Source organism: Salmo salar, chromosome ssa11 (assembly GCF_905237065.1).
Source record: "Salmo salar chromosome ssa11, Ssal_v3.1, whole genome shotgun sequence".
NCBI classification, from domain to species: Eukaryota; Metazoa; Chordata; class Actinopteri; order Salmoniformes; family Salmonidae; genus Salmo; species Salmo salar.
Window position 1 is genome coordinate 107,508,363 of NC_059452.1, and position 17,500 is coordinate 107,525,862.

The following is a 17,500-nucleotide window of genomic DNA, read 5'->3' on the forward strand; positions in this document are numbered from 1 at the left end:
TTAATGGAAGACTGAGTCAGCTTGGTTCCTCTGTTAATGGAAGACTGAGTCAGTTTGGTTCCACTGTTAATGGAAGACTGAGTCAGCTTGGTTCCTCTGTTAATGGAAGACTGAGTCAGCTTGGTTCCTCTGTTAATGGAAGACTGAGTCAGTTTGGTTCCACTGTACTGAGTCAGTTTGGTTCCTCTGTTAATGGAAGACTGAGTCAGCTTGGTTCCTCTGTTAATGGAAGACTGAGTCAGCTTGGTTCCTCTGTTAATGGAAGACTGTTCCACATTACTGTAGAGAACCTACCAGACAACCCAGTTACTATATGAACCATTACTGTAGAGAACCTACCAGACAACCCAGTTACTATATGAACCATTACTGTAGAGAACCTACCAGATAACCCAGTTACTATATGAACCACCACTGTATGCACGTGACAAATAAACATTGATTTAACATTGGCTGAGCTTCCCACTTGCTGCTGTTGAAGAACACTTGATTCATGAAATGTGATTCATTTCCCACATGATGGACTTTTTCCCTTCTCTACTCTCTCTAGGTGACCAGCACAGACCCTCGCCAACCCCAGCTCTGTCCCAGACCCCCAGAACTCTGCTCCCTAAATGCAGTCAGTCAGCTCTGCGTGCTCCAGGGTTCAGCTCTGTGTGTCTCCCACCTGGACAATCTGGTGCCCCTGGAGCTGGTCGTCTGGCCGCGTTCGGCTTCATACGGAGCTCCAGTGTCTCATCTGTGTCCTCTCTCCACTCTGTTGAGAGCACCCCGTCTGACCCCTGTCGACGTGAGTAGCTGATCTATCTATCTATCTATCTATCTATCTATCTATCTATCTATCTATCTATCTATCTATCTATCTATCTATCTATCTATCTATCTATCTATCTATCTATCTATCTATCTATCTATCTATCTATCTATCTATCTATCCTGACAGCACACAGTCTGACCCCTGTCGATGTCAGTACATCTCTCTATCTACATTTAAGTCATTTAGCAGACACTCTTATCCAGAGAGACTTAAAGTTACTGAGTCATTTAGTAGAGTCTCTTATCCAGAGAGATGTGGTCCCCTACGGGAATCGAGCCCATAACCCTTGCATTGCAAGCGCCATGCTCTACCAACTGAGCCACACAGGATATCTCTAGCTATATCATTCCATCTCTCTGTCCTTTCTGAGCCACACAGGATATCTCTGGCTATATCATTCCATCTCTCTATCCTTTCTGAGCCACACAGGATATCTCTGGCTATCCTTTCCAGTTACAGTGTAATTATTGTACTATAACAGGCAAACCCTTCCGTCTTTCTATCCCTCTGTTTTTTTCTCTTCACGTTCTTTCTCTCCAAGTGTAATGTGATGTATTGAGTGTGTGCTTAAACAGGTAGTCACAGTGCCTCTTGATAGTAAATCCTCTTAACAGGTAGTCACAGTGCCTCTTGACAGTAAATCCTCTTAACAGGTAGTCACAGTGCCTCTTGTAAATAAATCGTCTTAACAGGTAGTCACAGTGCCTCTTGTAAATAAATCGTCTTAACAGGTAGTCACAGTGCCTCTTGACAGTAAATCCTCTTAACAGGTAGTCACAGTGCCTCTTGATAGTAAATCCTCTTAACAGGTAGTCACAGTGCCTCTTGACAGTAAATCCTCTTAACAGGTAGTCACAGTGCCTCTTGTAAATAAATCGTCTTAACAGGTAGTCACAGTGCCTCTAGTAAATAAATCGTCTTAACAGGTAGTCACAGTGCCTCTTGACAGTAAATCCTCTTAACAGGTAGTCACAGTGCCTCTTGATAGTAAATCCTCTTAACAGGTAGTCACAGTGCCTCTTGATAGTAAATCCTCTTAACAGGTAGTCACAGTGCCTCTTGACAGTAAATGTTCTTATTAACAGGTAGTCATGGTCCCTCTTGTAAATAAATCCTCTTAACAGGTAGTCATGGTCCCTCTTGTAAATAAAGCCTCTTAACAGGTAGTCACAGTGCCTCTTGACAGTAAATGTTCTTAACAGGTAGTCACAGTGCCTCTTGATAATAAAGCCTCTTAACAGGTAGTCACAGTGCCTCTTGACAGTAAAGCCTCTTAACAGGTAGTCACAGTGCCTCTTGATAGTAAATCCTCTTAACAGGTAGTCACAGTGCCTCTTGATAGTAAAGCCTCTTAACAGGTAGTCACAGTGCCTCTTGATAGTAAATCCTCTTAACAGGTAGTCATGGTCCCTCTTGACAGTAAATGTTCTTAACAGGTAGTCACAGTGCCTCTTGACAGTAAATGTTCTTAACAGGTAGTCACAGTCCCTCTTGTAGATAAATCCTTTTAAACAGGTAGTCATGGTCCCTCTTGTAAATAAATGCTCTTAACAGGTAGTCACAGTCCCTCTTGTAAATAAATCCTTTTAAACAGGTAGTCATGGTCCCTCTTGTAAGTAAATCCTCTTAACAGGTAGTCACAGTGCCTCTTGACAGTAAATGTTCTTATTAACAGGTAGTCATGGTCCCTCTTGTAAATAAATCCTCTTAACAGGTAGTCATGGTCCCTCTTGTAAATAAAGCCTCTTAACAGGTAGTCACAGTGCCTCTTGACAGTAAATGTTCTTATTAACAGGTAGTCATGGTCCCTCTTGTAAATAAAGCCTCTTAACAGGTAGTCACAGTGCCTCTTGACAGTAAATGTTCTTAACAGGTAGTCACAGTGCCTCTTGATAGTAAATCCTCTTAACAGGTAGTCACAGTGCCTCTTGATAGTAAAGCCTCTTAACAGGTAGTCACAGTGCCTCTTGATAGTAAATCCTCTTAACAGGTAGTCACAGTGCCTCTTGATAGTAAATCCTCTTAACAGGTAGTCACAGTGCCTCTTGATAGTAAATCCTCTTAACAGGTAGTCACAGTGCCTCTTGATAGTAAAACCTCTTAACAGGTAGTCACAGTGCCTCTTGATAGTAAATCCTCTTAACAGGTAGTCATGGTCCCTCTTGACAGTAAATGTTCTTAACAGGTAGTCACAGTGCCTCTTGACAGTAAATGTTCTTAACAGGTAGTCATGGTCCCTCTTGACAGTAAATCCTCTTAACAGGTAGTCACAGTCCCTCTTGCCAGTAAATGTTCTTAACAGGTAGTCACAGTCCCTCTTGTAAATAAATCCTTTTAAACAGGTAGTCATGGTCCCTCTTGTAAATAAATCCTCTTAACAGGTAGTCACGGTCCCTCTTGTAAATAAAGCCTCTTAACAGGTAGTCATGGTCCCTCTTGTAAATAAAGCCTCTTAACAGGTAGTCACAGTGCCTCTTGACAGTAAATGTTCTTATTAACAGGTAGTCATGGTCCCTCTTGTAAATAAATCCTCTTAACAGGTAGTCATGGTCCCTCTTGTAAATAAAGCCTCTTAACAGGTAGTCACAGTGCCTCTTGACAGTAAATGTTTTTATTAACAGGTAGTCATGGTCCCTCTTGTAAATAAAGCCTCTTAACAGGTAGTCACAGTGCCTCTTGACAGTAAATGTTCTTATTAACAGGTAGTCATGGTCCCTCTTGTAAATAAATCCTCTTAACAGTCATTAACACTGTGGTGGCAGAGATGTAATCAAATGATCTGACTGCACAGAGGTGATTGGGAAGAAGGGTCCCAACAGGGGCCCAGCGGGTGTCCGGGGGGAAAGGGGGCGTATCTGAGCTCCGTCAGCTAAGACTAGACATTGGTTAATCAAATCTCCCCCCCCCCCCTTCCTTCCTGCTCAATGTTTGTATGTCTTCTCAAACAGCTACAACTGTAGACTCATTCACACATCAAGGGATGGGGTGAGTTGGTGTTGTTGCTCCTAGACATTTCCAATTCGCAATAACGGCACTTACAGTTGACGAACTGACTTGTTTGGAAAGGTGGCATCCTATGACGGTGCCACGTTGAAAGTCACTGAGCTCTTCGGGTAAGGCCCATTCTACTGACAATGTTTGTCTATGGAGATTGCATGGCTGTGTGCTCGATTTTATACACCTTTCAGCAACGGGTGTGGCTGAAATAGCCGAATCCACTAATTTGAAGGGGTGTCCACATACTTTTGTATATACGGTGTATTTTTGTTCAGTATAACATAAGACGAGTACCAGACACAATAGATCACAAAAAAAAGTAACTGGGAAACCAGGCCTGGTATTCATAGCTGACTTTGAAAGTAAGCTATTAAATAGTTATTTAGCCCTTTAAAATCAGATCCAACAGTAATATCAAGAGGCTAGAAATCCAGGGATTTAAAAAGTGTCATTGTACGCTGACGACTCATGTTTTCTTTTAAATCCATGATTTGGATCCCTCCACAGCATCATAGAGGATATAGATCATTTATCTAGCCTCTCTGGATCCCTCCACAGCCTCATAGAGGATATAGATCATTTCTCTAACCTCTCTAGATCCCTCCACGGCCTCATAGACGATCTAGATCATTTATCTAACTTCTCTAGATCCCTCCACGGCCTCATAGAGGATCTAGATCATTTCTCTAACCTCTCTGGATCCCTCCACAGCATCATAGAGGATCTAGATCATTTATCTAACCTCTGAATTACCATGTTACGTATTGGATCGCAAAAAAACATTACGATGTACCAGATGAGCTTTGAGGCAAGCAACACTGAACCATGCATGAGAGCACCAGCTGTTCCAGATGACTGTGTGATCATGCTCTCCGTAGCCGATGTGAGTAAGACCTTGAAACAGGTCAACTTACACAAGGCCGCAGGGCCAGACGGATTACCAGGACGTGTACTCCAAGCATGCGCTGACCAACTGGCAAGTGTCTTCACTGACATGTTCAACCTCTCCCTGACTGAGTCTGTAATACCAACATGTTTCAAACAGACCACCATAGTCCCTGTGTCCAAGACCACTAAGGTAACCTGCCTAAATGACTACCAACCCGTAGCACTCAGCCCTGTAGTCATGAAGTGCTTTGAAAGGCTGGTTATGGCTCACATCAACACCCTTATCCCAGAAACCCTAGACCCACTCCAATTTGTATACTGCCCCAACAGATCCACAGATAATGCAATCTCTATTGCACTCCACACTGTCCTTTCCCACTTGGACAAAAGGAACCCCCTTGACTCGGTACCATAACACCCTGTATATAGTCTCCACATTGATTCTGTACCGTAACACCCTGTATATAGTCTCCACATTGACTCTGTACCGTAACACCCTGTATATAGCCTCCACATTGACTCTGTACCGTAACACCCTGTATATAGCCTCCACATTGACTCTGTACCGGTACCCACTGTATATAGTCTCCACATTGACTCTGTACCGGTACCCCCTGTATATAGCCTCCACATTGACTCTGTACCGTAACACCCTGTATATAGCCTCCACATTGACTCTGTACCGTAACACCCTGTATATAGTCTCCACATTGACTCTGTACCGTAACACCTTGTATATAGCCTCCACATTGACTCTGTACCGTAACACCCTGTATATAGTCTCCACGTTGATTCTGTACCGTAACACCCTGTATATAGCCTCCACATTGGCTCTGTACTGTAACACCCTGTATATAGTCTCCACATTGGCTCTGTACCATAACACCCTGTATATAGTCTCCACATTGACTCTGTACCGTAACACCCTGTATATAGTCTCCACATTGGCTCTGTACCGTAACACCCTGTATATAGCCTCCACATTGACTCTGTACCGGTACCCCCTGTATATAGCCTCCACATTGACTCTGTACCGTAACACCCTGTATATATCCTCCACATTGACTCTGTACCGGTACCCCCTGTATATAGCCTCCACATTGACTCTGTACTGTAACACCCTGTATATAGTCTCCACATTGACTCTGTACCGTAACACCCTGTATATAGTCTCCACATTGACTCTGTACCGTAACACCCTGTATATAGCCTTCACATTGACTCTGTACCGTAACACCCTGTATATAGTCTCCACATTGACTCTGTACCGTAACACCCTGTATATAGCCTTCACATTGACTCTGTACCGTAACACCCTGTATATAGTCTCCACATTGACTCTGTACCGTAACACCCTGTATATAGCCTTCACATTGACTTCTGTGCGTAACACCCTGTATATAGTCTCCACATTGACTCTGTACTGTAACACCCTGTATATAGTCTCCACATTGACTCAATACCGTAACACCCTGTATATAGCCTCCACATTGACTCTGTACCGGTACCCCCTGTATATAGCCTCCACATTGACTCAATACCGTAACACCCTGTATATAGTCTCCACATTGACTCTGTACCGTAACACCCTGTATATAGCCTCTACATTGACTCAATACCGTAACACCCTGTATATAGCCTCTACATTGACTCAATACCGTAACACCCTGTATATAGCCTCTACATTGACTCAATACCGTAACACCCTGTATATAGCCTCCACATTGACTCTGTACCGTAACACCCTGTATATAGCCTCTACATTGACTCAATACCGTAACACCCTGTATATAGCCTCTACATTGACTCAATACCGTAACACCCTGTATATAGCCTCCACATTGACTCTGTACCGTAACACCCTGTATATAGCCTCTACATTGACTCTGTACTGTAACACCCTGTATATAGTCTCCACATTGACTCTGTACCGGTACCCCCTGTATATAGCCTCTACATTGACTCAATACCGTAACACCCTGTATATAGCCTCTACATTGACTCAATACCGTAACACCCTGTATATAGCCTCTACATTGACTCAATACCGTAACACCCTGTATATAGCCTCTACATTGACTCAATACCGTAACACCCTGTATATAGTCTCCACATTGATTCTGTACCGTAACACCCTGTATATAGCCTCCACATTGGCTCTGTACTGTAACACCCTGTATATAGTCTCTACATTGACTCAATACCGTAACACCCTGTATATAGCCTCCACATTGACTCTGTACCGTAACACCCTGTATATAGCCTCCACATTGACTCTGTACCGTAACACCCTGTATATAGCCTCCACATTGACTCTGTACCGTAACACCCTGTATATAGCCTCCACATTGACTCAATACCGTAACACCCTGTATATAGCCTCTACATTGACTCAATACCGTAACACCCTTGTATATAGTCTCATTGCTGTTATTTCATTGTTGCTCCTTAATTATTTATAATTTTTCTTCTTTATTTTTATTGATATTTATTTTTTAATTCAGTTTATTTTAGTAAATAGTTTCTTAAAACGTATTTTTCTTAAAACTGCATTGTTGGTTAATAAGGGCTTGTCCGTCACAATTTCACTGTAAGGTCTACACCTGTTGGTTAAGGGCTTGTCAGTAAGCACTTCATTGTTGTATTCGCCCCGTGACAAATAAAATTCGATTTCATTTGATGTAGTTTACCAATAAAATGGTCTGACGGTGAAGTGGCCACCCCTCATAGCCTGGTTCCTCTCTAGGTTTCTTCCTAGGTTTTTTTCATAGCCTGGTTCCTCTCTAGGTTTCTTCCTAGGTTTTGGCCTTTCTAGGGGAGTTTTTCCTAGCCACCCCTCATAGCCTGGTTCCTCTCTAGGTTTCTTCCTAGGTTTTGGCCTTTCAAGGGGAGTTTTTCCTAGCCACCCCTCATAGCCTGGTTCCTCTCTAGGTTTCTTCCTAGGTTCTGGCCTTTCTAGGGGAGTTTTTCCTAGCCATCGTGCTTCTTCACCTGCATTACTTGCTGTTTGGGGTTTTAGGCTGGGTTTCAGTACAGCACTTTGAGATATCAGCTGATGTAAGAAGGGCTTTATAAATACATTTTATTTGATTTGAAGTGGACGTACTCAATATTCATTTCCCAAAAGAAAGACATTTTAATAGAACGTTAGCAAAAGTTGATAAGATCTTGCTACCAGTTGCTACTACTGTAGTTGTGGAAAAATCACCCTGATTAATTCTATAGTCATATCACATCAAATCAAATGTATTTATAAAGCCCTTCTTACATCAACTGATATCTCAAAGTGCTGTACAGAAACCCAGCCTCAAAACCCCAAACAGCAAGCAATGCAGGTGTAGAAGCACGCACAGTTTACTTATTTACAATACCCTAACTACACCGAAAATGTTCCACTTTATTTGGAACGGAAAAACCATACAAAATTAAATGGGCATATTTATATAATGAAAATGAATTCAGAGGGCAGAAATGATTAAATATTAAAGCATTAGACCTCTCACTAAAGGCATCAGTCATACAAAAGTTATACTTAAATCCAAACTGGTTTTCTAGCAGATTAGTAAAAATGGCTCACCCCAAATATCCCGCTATTTCTTTGAACAAAGCCATAGAAAGCTGGTTGCAATTTCAGTTAAATCCACCAGAAAAGAGAGAACAAATATTACAACAAATTTTATGGTTAAACACAAATATACTAATTGATAAAAAAAAAAACCTATTTTTGGGATAAAAAAATTAATAAATTGTATCATCTTTTTTTAATGATATCATAAATAGGACTGGTGGAGTTATGATCTCACGCTTACAGCTAAAACAAATATATGGCAATTAGAAATCAAAACTGGATGGGACTGGATGGTGGTCAGAGAGATGGGAGGGGTTGAGTGGAGCTGAAGGATGGGACTGGATGGTGTTCAGAGATAGATGGGAGGGGTTGAGTGGAGCTGAAGGATGGGACTGGATGGTGTTCAGAGATAGATGGGAGGGGTTGAGTGGAGCTGGAGGATGGGACTGGATGGTGTTCAGAGATAGATGGGAGGGGTTGAGGGGCGCTGAAGGATGGGACTGGATGGTGTTCAGAGATAGATGGGAGGGGTTGAGGGCTAAGGATGAGCTGAAGGATGGGACTGGATGGTGTTCAGAGATAGATGGGAGGGGTTGAGGGTAGCTGAAGGATGAGACTGGATGGTGTTCGGAGATAGATGGGAGGGGTTGAGTGGCGCTGAAGGATGGGACTGGATGGTGTTCAGAGATAGATGGGAGGGGTTGGGGGGCGCTGAAGGATGGGACTGGATGGTGTTCAGAGATAGATGGGAGGGGTTGGGGGGAGCTGAAGGATGGGACTGGATGGTGTTCAGAGATAGATGGGAGGGGTTGGGGGAGCTGAAGGATGGGACTGGATGGTGTTAGGAGATAGATGGGAGGGGTTGAGTGGAGCTGAAGGATGGGACTGGATGGTGTTCAGAGATAGATGGGAGGGGTTGAGGGGAGCTGAAGGATGGGACTGGATGGCAAGGATGGTTCAGAGATAGATGGGAGGGGTTGGGTGGAGCTGAAGGATGGGACTGTATGGTGTTCAGAGATAGATGGGAGGGGTTGAGTGGAGCTGAAGGATGGGACTGGATGGTGTTCGGAGATAGATGGGAGGGGTTGAGTGGAGCTGAAGGATGGGACTGGATGGTGTTAGGAGATAGATGGGAGGGGTTGAGTGGAGCTGAAGGATGGGACTGGATGGTGTTCAGAGATAGATGGGAGGGGTTGAGGGGAGCTGAAGGATGGGACTGGATGGTGGTCAGAGATAGATGGGAGGGGTTGAGTGGAGCTGAAGGATGGGACTGTATGGTGTTCAGAGATAGATGGGAGGGAAGCTGAAGGATGGGACTGGATGGTGTTAGGAGATAGATGGGAGGGGTTGAGGGGAGCTGAAGGATGGGACTGGATGGAGCTGAAGGATGGGACTGGATGGTGTTCAGAGATAGATGGGAGGGGTTGAGTGGAGCTGGAGGATGGGACTGGATGGTGTTCAGAGATAGATGGGAGGGGTTGAGGGGAGCTGAAGGATGGGACTGGATGGTGATAGGAGATAGATGGGAGGGGTTGAGTGGAGCTGAAGGATGGGACTGGATGGTGTTCGGAGATAGATGGGAGGGGTTGAGGGCGCTGAAGTGATAGCTGAAGGATGGGACTGGATGGTGTTCAGAGATAGATGGGAGGGGTTGAGGGGAGCTGAAGGATGGGACTGGATGGTGTTCAGAGATAGATGGGAGGGGTTGAGTGGAGCTGAAGGATGGGACTGGATGGTGTTCAGAGATAGATGGGAGGGGTTGAGGGGAGCTGAAGGATGGGACTGGATGGTGTTCAGAGATAGATGGGAGGGGTTGAGTGGAGCTGAAGGATGGGACTGGATGGTGTTCAGAGATAGATGGGAGGGGTTGAGTGGAGCTGAAGGATGGGACTGTATGGTGTTCAGAGATAGATGGGAGGGGTTGAGTAGAGCTGAAGGATGGGACTGGATGGTGGTCAGAGATAGATGGGAGGGGTTGAGGGGAGCTGAAGGATGGGACTGGATGGTGTTCAGAGATAGATGGGAGGGGTTGAGTGGAGCTGAAGGATGGGACTGGATGGTGTTAGGAGATAGATGGGAGGGGTTGAGGGGAGCTGAAGGATGGGACTGGATGGTGTTCAGAGATAGATGGGAGGGGTTGAGTGGAGCTGAAGGATGGGACTGGATGGTGTTCAGAGATAGATGGGAGGGGTTGAGGGTAGCTGAAGGATGGGACTGGATGGTGATAGGAGATAGATGGGAGGGGTTGAGGGGAGCTGAAGGATGGGACTGGATGGTGTTAGGAGATAGATGGGAGGGGTTGAGTGGAGCTGAAGGATGGGACTGGATGGTGTTAGGAGATAGATGGGAGGGGTTGAGTGGAGCTGAAGGATGGGACTGGATGGAGCTGAAGGATGGGACTGGATGGTGTTCAGAGATAGATGGGAGGGGTTGAGTGGAGCTGAAGGATGGGACTGGATGGTGTTCAGAGATAGATGGGAGGGGTTGAGTGGAGCTGAAGGATGGATAAAATATATATATATAAATATACTATGGCTGTAAAATGTATATAGTGTGTATAAGATGGAAACAGAAGCCTAAGATAATAAAGAAGGAACAAATATTTTGGTTTAAAAATATATTTTCAAAACATGTATGGGAGGATTGGAAATGATGCAGATTAATGACATTGATAGAGCTCACATTCTATCTGCAATATTAAAGCTGTGTGTGTGTGTGCGTGCGTGCGTGCGCGTGCGTGCGTGTGCGTGCGCGTGCATGTCTCTGCTTTCTTAGTTCTCCATTCGTTATGGAGGGTTTAGGATTATGTTCTCAACCACTCCCACTAACAGCAGGCCTATTTGAAAATGTGAATATGCATCAGCTACTCAGACATATCCGGTTATGTGAGACAGACATTCCTGAAAGGTTGTAAAAGAACCTATTGGGCTACGATATGTCTACGTTCTTAGACCAAAAAAAAACCCTCCCATCTATTTCTGAACACCATCCAGTCCCACCCTTCAGCTCCACTCAACCCCTCCCATCTATCTCTGACCACCATCCAGTCCCATCCTTCAGCTCCACTCAACCCCTCCCATCTATCTCTGAACACCATCCAGTCCCATCCTTCAGCTCCACTCAACCCCTCCCATCTATCTCTGAACACCATCCAGTCCCATCCTTCAGCTCCACTCAACCCCTCCCATCTATCTCTGAACACCATCCAGTCCCATCCTTCAGCTCCACTCAACCCTTCCTGGCTGTGCTGGGTGGAGATTATAACAGCACATGGCCAAGATGTTCAAATGTTCATAAATGACCAGCAGGGTCAAATAATAATAATCACAGTGGTTGTCGAGGGTTCAACAGGTCAGCACCTCAGGAGTAAATGTCAGTTGGCTTTTCATAGCCGATTATTGAGAGTATCTCTACCGCTCCTGCTGTCTCTAGAGAGTTGAAAACAGCAGGTCTGGGACAGGTAGCACGTCCGGTGAACAGGTCAAGGTTCCATAGCCGCAGGCAGACCAGTTGAAACTGGAGCAGCAGCACGGCCAGGTGGACTGGGGACAGCAAGGAGTCATCATGCCAGGTAGTCCTGAGGCATGGTCCTAGGGCTCAGGTCCTCCGAGAGAGAGAAAGAAAGAAAGAGAGAAAGAGAGAATTAGAGAGAGCATACTTAAATTCACACAGGACACCGGATAAGACAGGAGAAATACTCCAGATGTAACAGACTGACCCTAGCCCCCCGACACATAAACTACTGCAACATAAATACTGGAGGCTGAGACAGGACATGAGTCTATCTCCTGTTTCTGTAGTGAGACAGCTTGATGTACCAGTACACTCCCTGGACAGGACACTAGTCTATCTCCTGTTTCTGTAGTGAGACAGCTTGATGTACCAGTACACCCCCTGGACAGGACACTAGTCTATCTGCTGTTTCTGTAGTGAGACAGCTTGATGTACCAGTACACCCCCTGAACAGGATGCTAGTCTATCGCAGGGTCTCACCCCCAATCTATCTCCTTAATGCTGAGTGTCAAGCAGAGACGTCTCAGGTCCCATTTGTTTACAGTCTTTGGTATGATTCGGGCAGGGATCATACACACAGCCTTCCAATTTCAGGTCAGACACTCTGACCACAAGGCCACTGAGTTGACATGCAGTTTATTAGGTTAAAGATTAATTCAATTATGATGAACTTTACAGGGGAGTGAAAGTGCGCGGTGATGAGCTTGATGCTCCCTTCCAATAAATATTGACGGTCTTATTCTGATGACGTTGTTATAGTGTGGAGGACACTATATAAATAATGACATGGTTATTATTGGCATTGACCGTGACCTTTCCCCTTTGATGATGTCATCACTAAGAGTCAAATCTGTGCAATGTGATTCTACCACAGGTTGAGTGGGCTATATAGTTCTGCTATTTTTGTACCTTTTGCACCTGGCTGTACACCTTTTAGTTATTGGGTTGAAAGTAAAGGAAAGTAATATTGAAATGCGTGTGAGCATTCCTTGTCAAGTTACTACAGACGTGATAATCGATGCTTGAATTTCGTTTGACAAAAAAAAACATTCTCACTCTTATTCATAATAACATCATGTAGACTAGCCTACCCAGCACTGTATCTGTGAGCTGTTGGCTAGAGAGCGCACGTGGCCGTGACAAGACCAGAGTTGGCATATTTGCTATTTAACGTAACAGTTTGTGGCAAAACTAAAATCGATAGAATTGAAAATGGATGGAAACACAATGAACTTCAGATTCTTAGTCGGTGGCATGAAAACCTTAACTTCTCTAGGGTAGGGGGCAGTATTTTGACGTCCAGATGAAAAGCGTGCCCGTAGTAAACTGCCTGCTACTCAGGCCCAGAAGGTAGGATATGCATATTATTAGTAGATTTGGATAGAAAACACTCTGAAGTTTCTAAAACTGTTTGAATGATGTCTGTGAGTATAACAAAACTCATATGGTAGGCAAAAACCTGAGACAAATCCAACCCGGAAGTGTGGAAATCTGAGGTTTGTAGTTTTTCAAGTGATTGCCTATACAGTATAGAGTGACTTAGGGTTCATTCTGCACTTCCTAAGGCTTCCACTAGATGTCAACAGTCTTTAGAACGTTGTTTCATTCTTCTACTATGACTGGGGAGAGAATAAGAGGTCCTGGAAGTTGATGAGTGAGAAAATGACATGAGCGTGAGCTGTGTTCCTTTTCTTTTTTGAAGACATTGGAATCGTCCGGTTGGAATATTATGGAAGATTTATGTTAAAAACATCCTAAAGATTGATGCTATACATCGTTTGACATATTTCTACGAACGTAAATCTAACTTTTTTGGACTTTTCGTCGTGACATTTTGCGCGCGCTTCCTGCATTTGGAGTAGTGGACTGAACGCGCGAACAAAAAGGAGGTATTTGGACATAAATTATGGACTTTATCGAACAAAACAAACATTTATTGTGGACCTGGGATTCCTGGGAGTGCATTCTGATGAAGATCATCAAAGCTAAGTGAATATTTATAATGTATTTTTTGTAATTTCTGTTGACTCCAAAATGGCGGGTATCTGTATGGCTTGTTTTGATATCTGAGCGCTGTACTCAGATCATTGCAAAATTTGCTTTCGCCATAAAGCTTTTTTGAAATCTGACACAGCGGTTGCATTAAGGAGAAGTGTATCTATAATTCTTTGATTAACAGTTTAATATTTTATCAACGTTTATGATGAGTATTTCTGTAAATTGATGTGCTTATTCACCGGACGTTTTGGGAGGCAAAACATTTCTGAACATTACACGCCAATGTAAAATGGGGTTTTTGGATATAAATATGAACTTTATCGAGCAAAACATACATGTATTGTGTAACATGAAGTCCTATGAGCGCCATCTGATGACGATCATCAAAGGTTAGTGATTCATTTTAGCTGTATTTCTGGTATTTCTCCTTGCTTGGAAAATGGCTGTGTGGTTGTTCTTGTCTAGGTGGTGTCCTAACATAATCTAATGTTATGCTTTCGACCGTAAAGCCTTTTTGAAATCGGACAATGTGGTTGGATTAACGAGAAGTGTATATTTTAAAATTGGGATATAATAGTTGTATGTTTGAGAAATTTGAATTATGAGATTTTTGTTGTTTTGAATTTGGCGCCCTGCTATTTCACTGGCTGTTGAATAGTGTCGTCCCACATACCCCAGAGAAGTTAAGCGAAAAGTACATTTTGTGTCTCAAAGTCATCAGTCCGTTTGGTAGAAACACTCCCCTGGTGAGAAAATATTTTCTTTATGTGGATTTTTTGAATGTTTGCATGAAAATCTGTCGCCAATTGGCTGGAAACCAAGCTAGTGATTCGTATTTTCCTTCAACTTTCTAAAGACGCAACAGCACAGGGATGCCCCTTGTCTGTCTGTCTGTCTGTCTGTCTGTCTGTGTGTGAGTTTCTATATCACTTTGTATAGCCGTTAGCGATGATGCTAATGACAACCATCTTCTGTTAGTTGGAAAGGCTTTCCAAAAAACCTTCTCAGTTAAATGTGAACTACAAAGTAGCCTGTGACTACCTGACAGGATGATATCATGATTATATTCATGGCGATGAATTTTAGAAAACTTTTTTTGAAAATTGTTGAAAATGTTTAAAACTCTGCAGTCACGTACGCTATAGAAACACCTCTAAACAAAACAAGTCTTGATGTAACTTGAATTGAAGGCTATCTACGCCACAATTTAAAAAAAATCTTTATCCCAGTTTCAAAAGTGGTTTCTTTATGTGGTTTAAGAATTGTTGTGGACTTCAAAAAAAATAAAAAATGTGTTGTTTTTCTATAAAAAAAAAAACAGGTGTGATTTTGAAATATCAGAAACCTGGAAAAGCAAATCGTAAAAAAACGGAATTTGGGAATAAAACTGATTTTATAGGGCCCTACATTTGGTGCCTGTGACGTTCCAGGAGATTAGATCGAGATTAGATTGAGATTAGATCGAGATTTCTGATAGAAGTAGATCCACAGTTGACTTTGTAATGGTGTTACTGTATAATGTTAGATCTGAGGTGGGTTCAACAAGGATTCTGTATGATGTTTAGATCTGAGGTCAGTTCAACAAGGATTCTGTATAATGTTTAGATCTGAGGTCAGTTCAACAAGGATTCTGTATAATGTTAGATCTGAGGTCAGTTCAACAAGGATTCTGTATAATGTTTAGATCTGAGGTCAGTTCAACAAGGATTCCGTATAATGTTAGATCTGAGGTGAGTTCAACAAGGATTCTGTATGATGTTTAGATCTGAGGTGAGTTCAACAAGGATTCTGTATAATGTTTAGATCTGAGGTCAGTTCAACAAGGATTCTGTAGAATGTTAGATCTGAGGTCAGTTCAACAAGGATTCTGTAGAATGTTAGATCTGAGGTGAGTTCAACAAGGATTCCGTATAATGTTAGATCTGAGGTCAGTTCAACAAGGATTCTGTATAATGTTTAGATCTGAGGTCAGTTCAACAAGGATTCCGTATAATGTTAGATCTGAGGTGAGTTCAACAAGGATTCCGTATGTGGTGAACACTTTCAGTTAACCCTAAAAGCGTCAACAAGGGTCATTTCTTTTTACCCACATTAGAAATGAAGGCAAATATACACTTTCTGTCAAAACAGGGCTTTGTATTTGAACCTTTTGTAACACAAGTAAATGGTTTACATTCTCCCAAATGAGCATATATTTGACCATTTTTCACACATTTCGAGTCAAATTTGATGTTTCAAAATAGAAGTTTGTTTCATGTTTTTTTTTTATAGATATTTTTATATTTTCACCCATAGCCACTTGTTATGAACATTTGTCTGTTATTCATTCAACTTGGTGTTTTTCTGAATCTATTGGCTGAGAAATTAGCGATTTAGCTAATCTGACATACCAGTACAACCTACAATGGCTTCCGGTATGGGAATACAATTGATACAGGGCTCCGGTATGGGAATATAATTGATACGGGCTCCGGTATGGGAATATAATTGATACGGTATGGGAATACAATTGATACAGGGCTCCGGTATGGGAATATAATTGATACGGGGCTCCGGTATGGGAATATAATTGATACGGTATGGGAATATAATATGGGAATATAATTGATACGGTATGGGAATATAATTGATACGGTATGGGAATATAATTGATACGGTATGGGAATATAATTGATACGGGCTCCGGTATGGGAATATAATTGATACGGTATGGGAATATAATTGATACGGGGCTCCGGTATGGGAATATAATTGATACGGAGTATGGGAATATAATTGATATGGGCCCTTTAGCCCTGTAGCGTTCTGAAGTTAGAGCTATCAACTCATTTCCATCTGAAAGATAAGACTCTCGACTTGGTATAGAGACATTGGAAGGTAAATTTTTTTTGAGTTTTGTAAAAAAAAAAATGCTTTGTTATGGTAGTTTATTTAGTACATATTTTATTGAACTACATTGTTGGTTAAAGGCTTGTAAGTAAGCATTTCACGGTAAAGTCAGGGACCAACTCTGAGGGACCAGCTCTGAGGTGGTTCCACATCTATATCTACCTCTGTGCTAAATTTGGTGTTTTATCACAAACTGATTTTATTTTTACTATTGAGTCCACATTTTCAGTTTAGCCACACACAACTACTATACGAAGAAAAAAAAAATCCTTCATATTACATTTTTTTAATTCCTTCATATTAACACAAGAAATATCATCATAAGTTGTATTTTTAGGTTGGTAACTAGTTACTTGACAAAGTCCTATAATTTCAGAAGGATAAAAAAAAAGGGGTTCGAAATTAAGACATTGGGGACCAATTGGGGTCAAAATTGACCCGTGCACTTTTAGGGTAAAATTATTTGAATGAACATTCCAAAATGATATAGCAAATATTTGTGGCTTTTTATTAGAAATATTCAAACTGCAAATTACTTTGCTATTTCTATTTAATTGAATGGAATTGAATCAAATTGAATGGAATGGAATTGAATCTAATTTAATTAAATGGAATGGAATTGAATGGAATTGAGTCAAATTGAATGGAATGGAATTGAATCTAATTTAATTAAATGGAATTGAAAGGAATATAATTGCATTTCATTGAATCAGATACCTTACCCAGTGTTACCTTTCCTCTGATTCACTAATTATATTTCCTCTGACTGTGAAAGCTGCTGACTGCATCCTAGACACACACACACACTCAGAATACCACCCTTGGAGCTG

The 17,500-nt window shown here is 42.2% G+C and overlaps 1 protein-coding gene across 1 annotated transcript in view; it reads left to right on the forward strand.

Moving 5' to 3' along the window:
* Positions 1–17,500, forward strand: part of mtus2a (microtubule associated tumor suppressor candidate 2a) — a 160,594-nt gene that overhangs the window by 71,194 nt on the left and 71,900 nt on the right. The window contains exon 4 of the mRNA XM_045688911.1: positions 551–790. Within this exon, the coding sequence (XP_045544867.1) occupies positions 551–790 (240 nt within the window). The remainder of the gene's footprint in view (positions 1–550; positions 791–17,500) is intronic.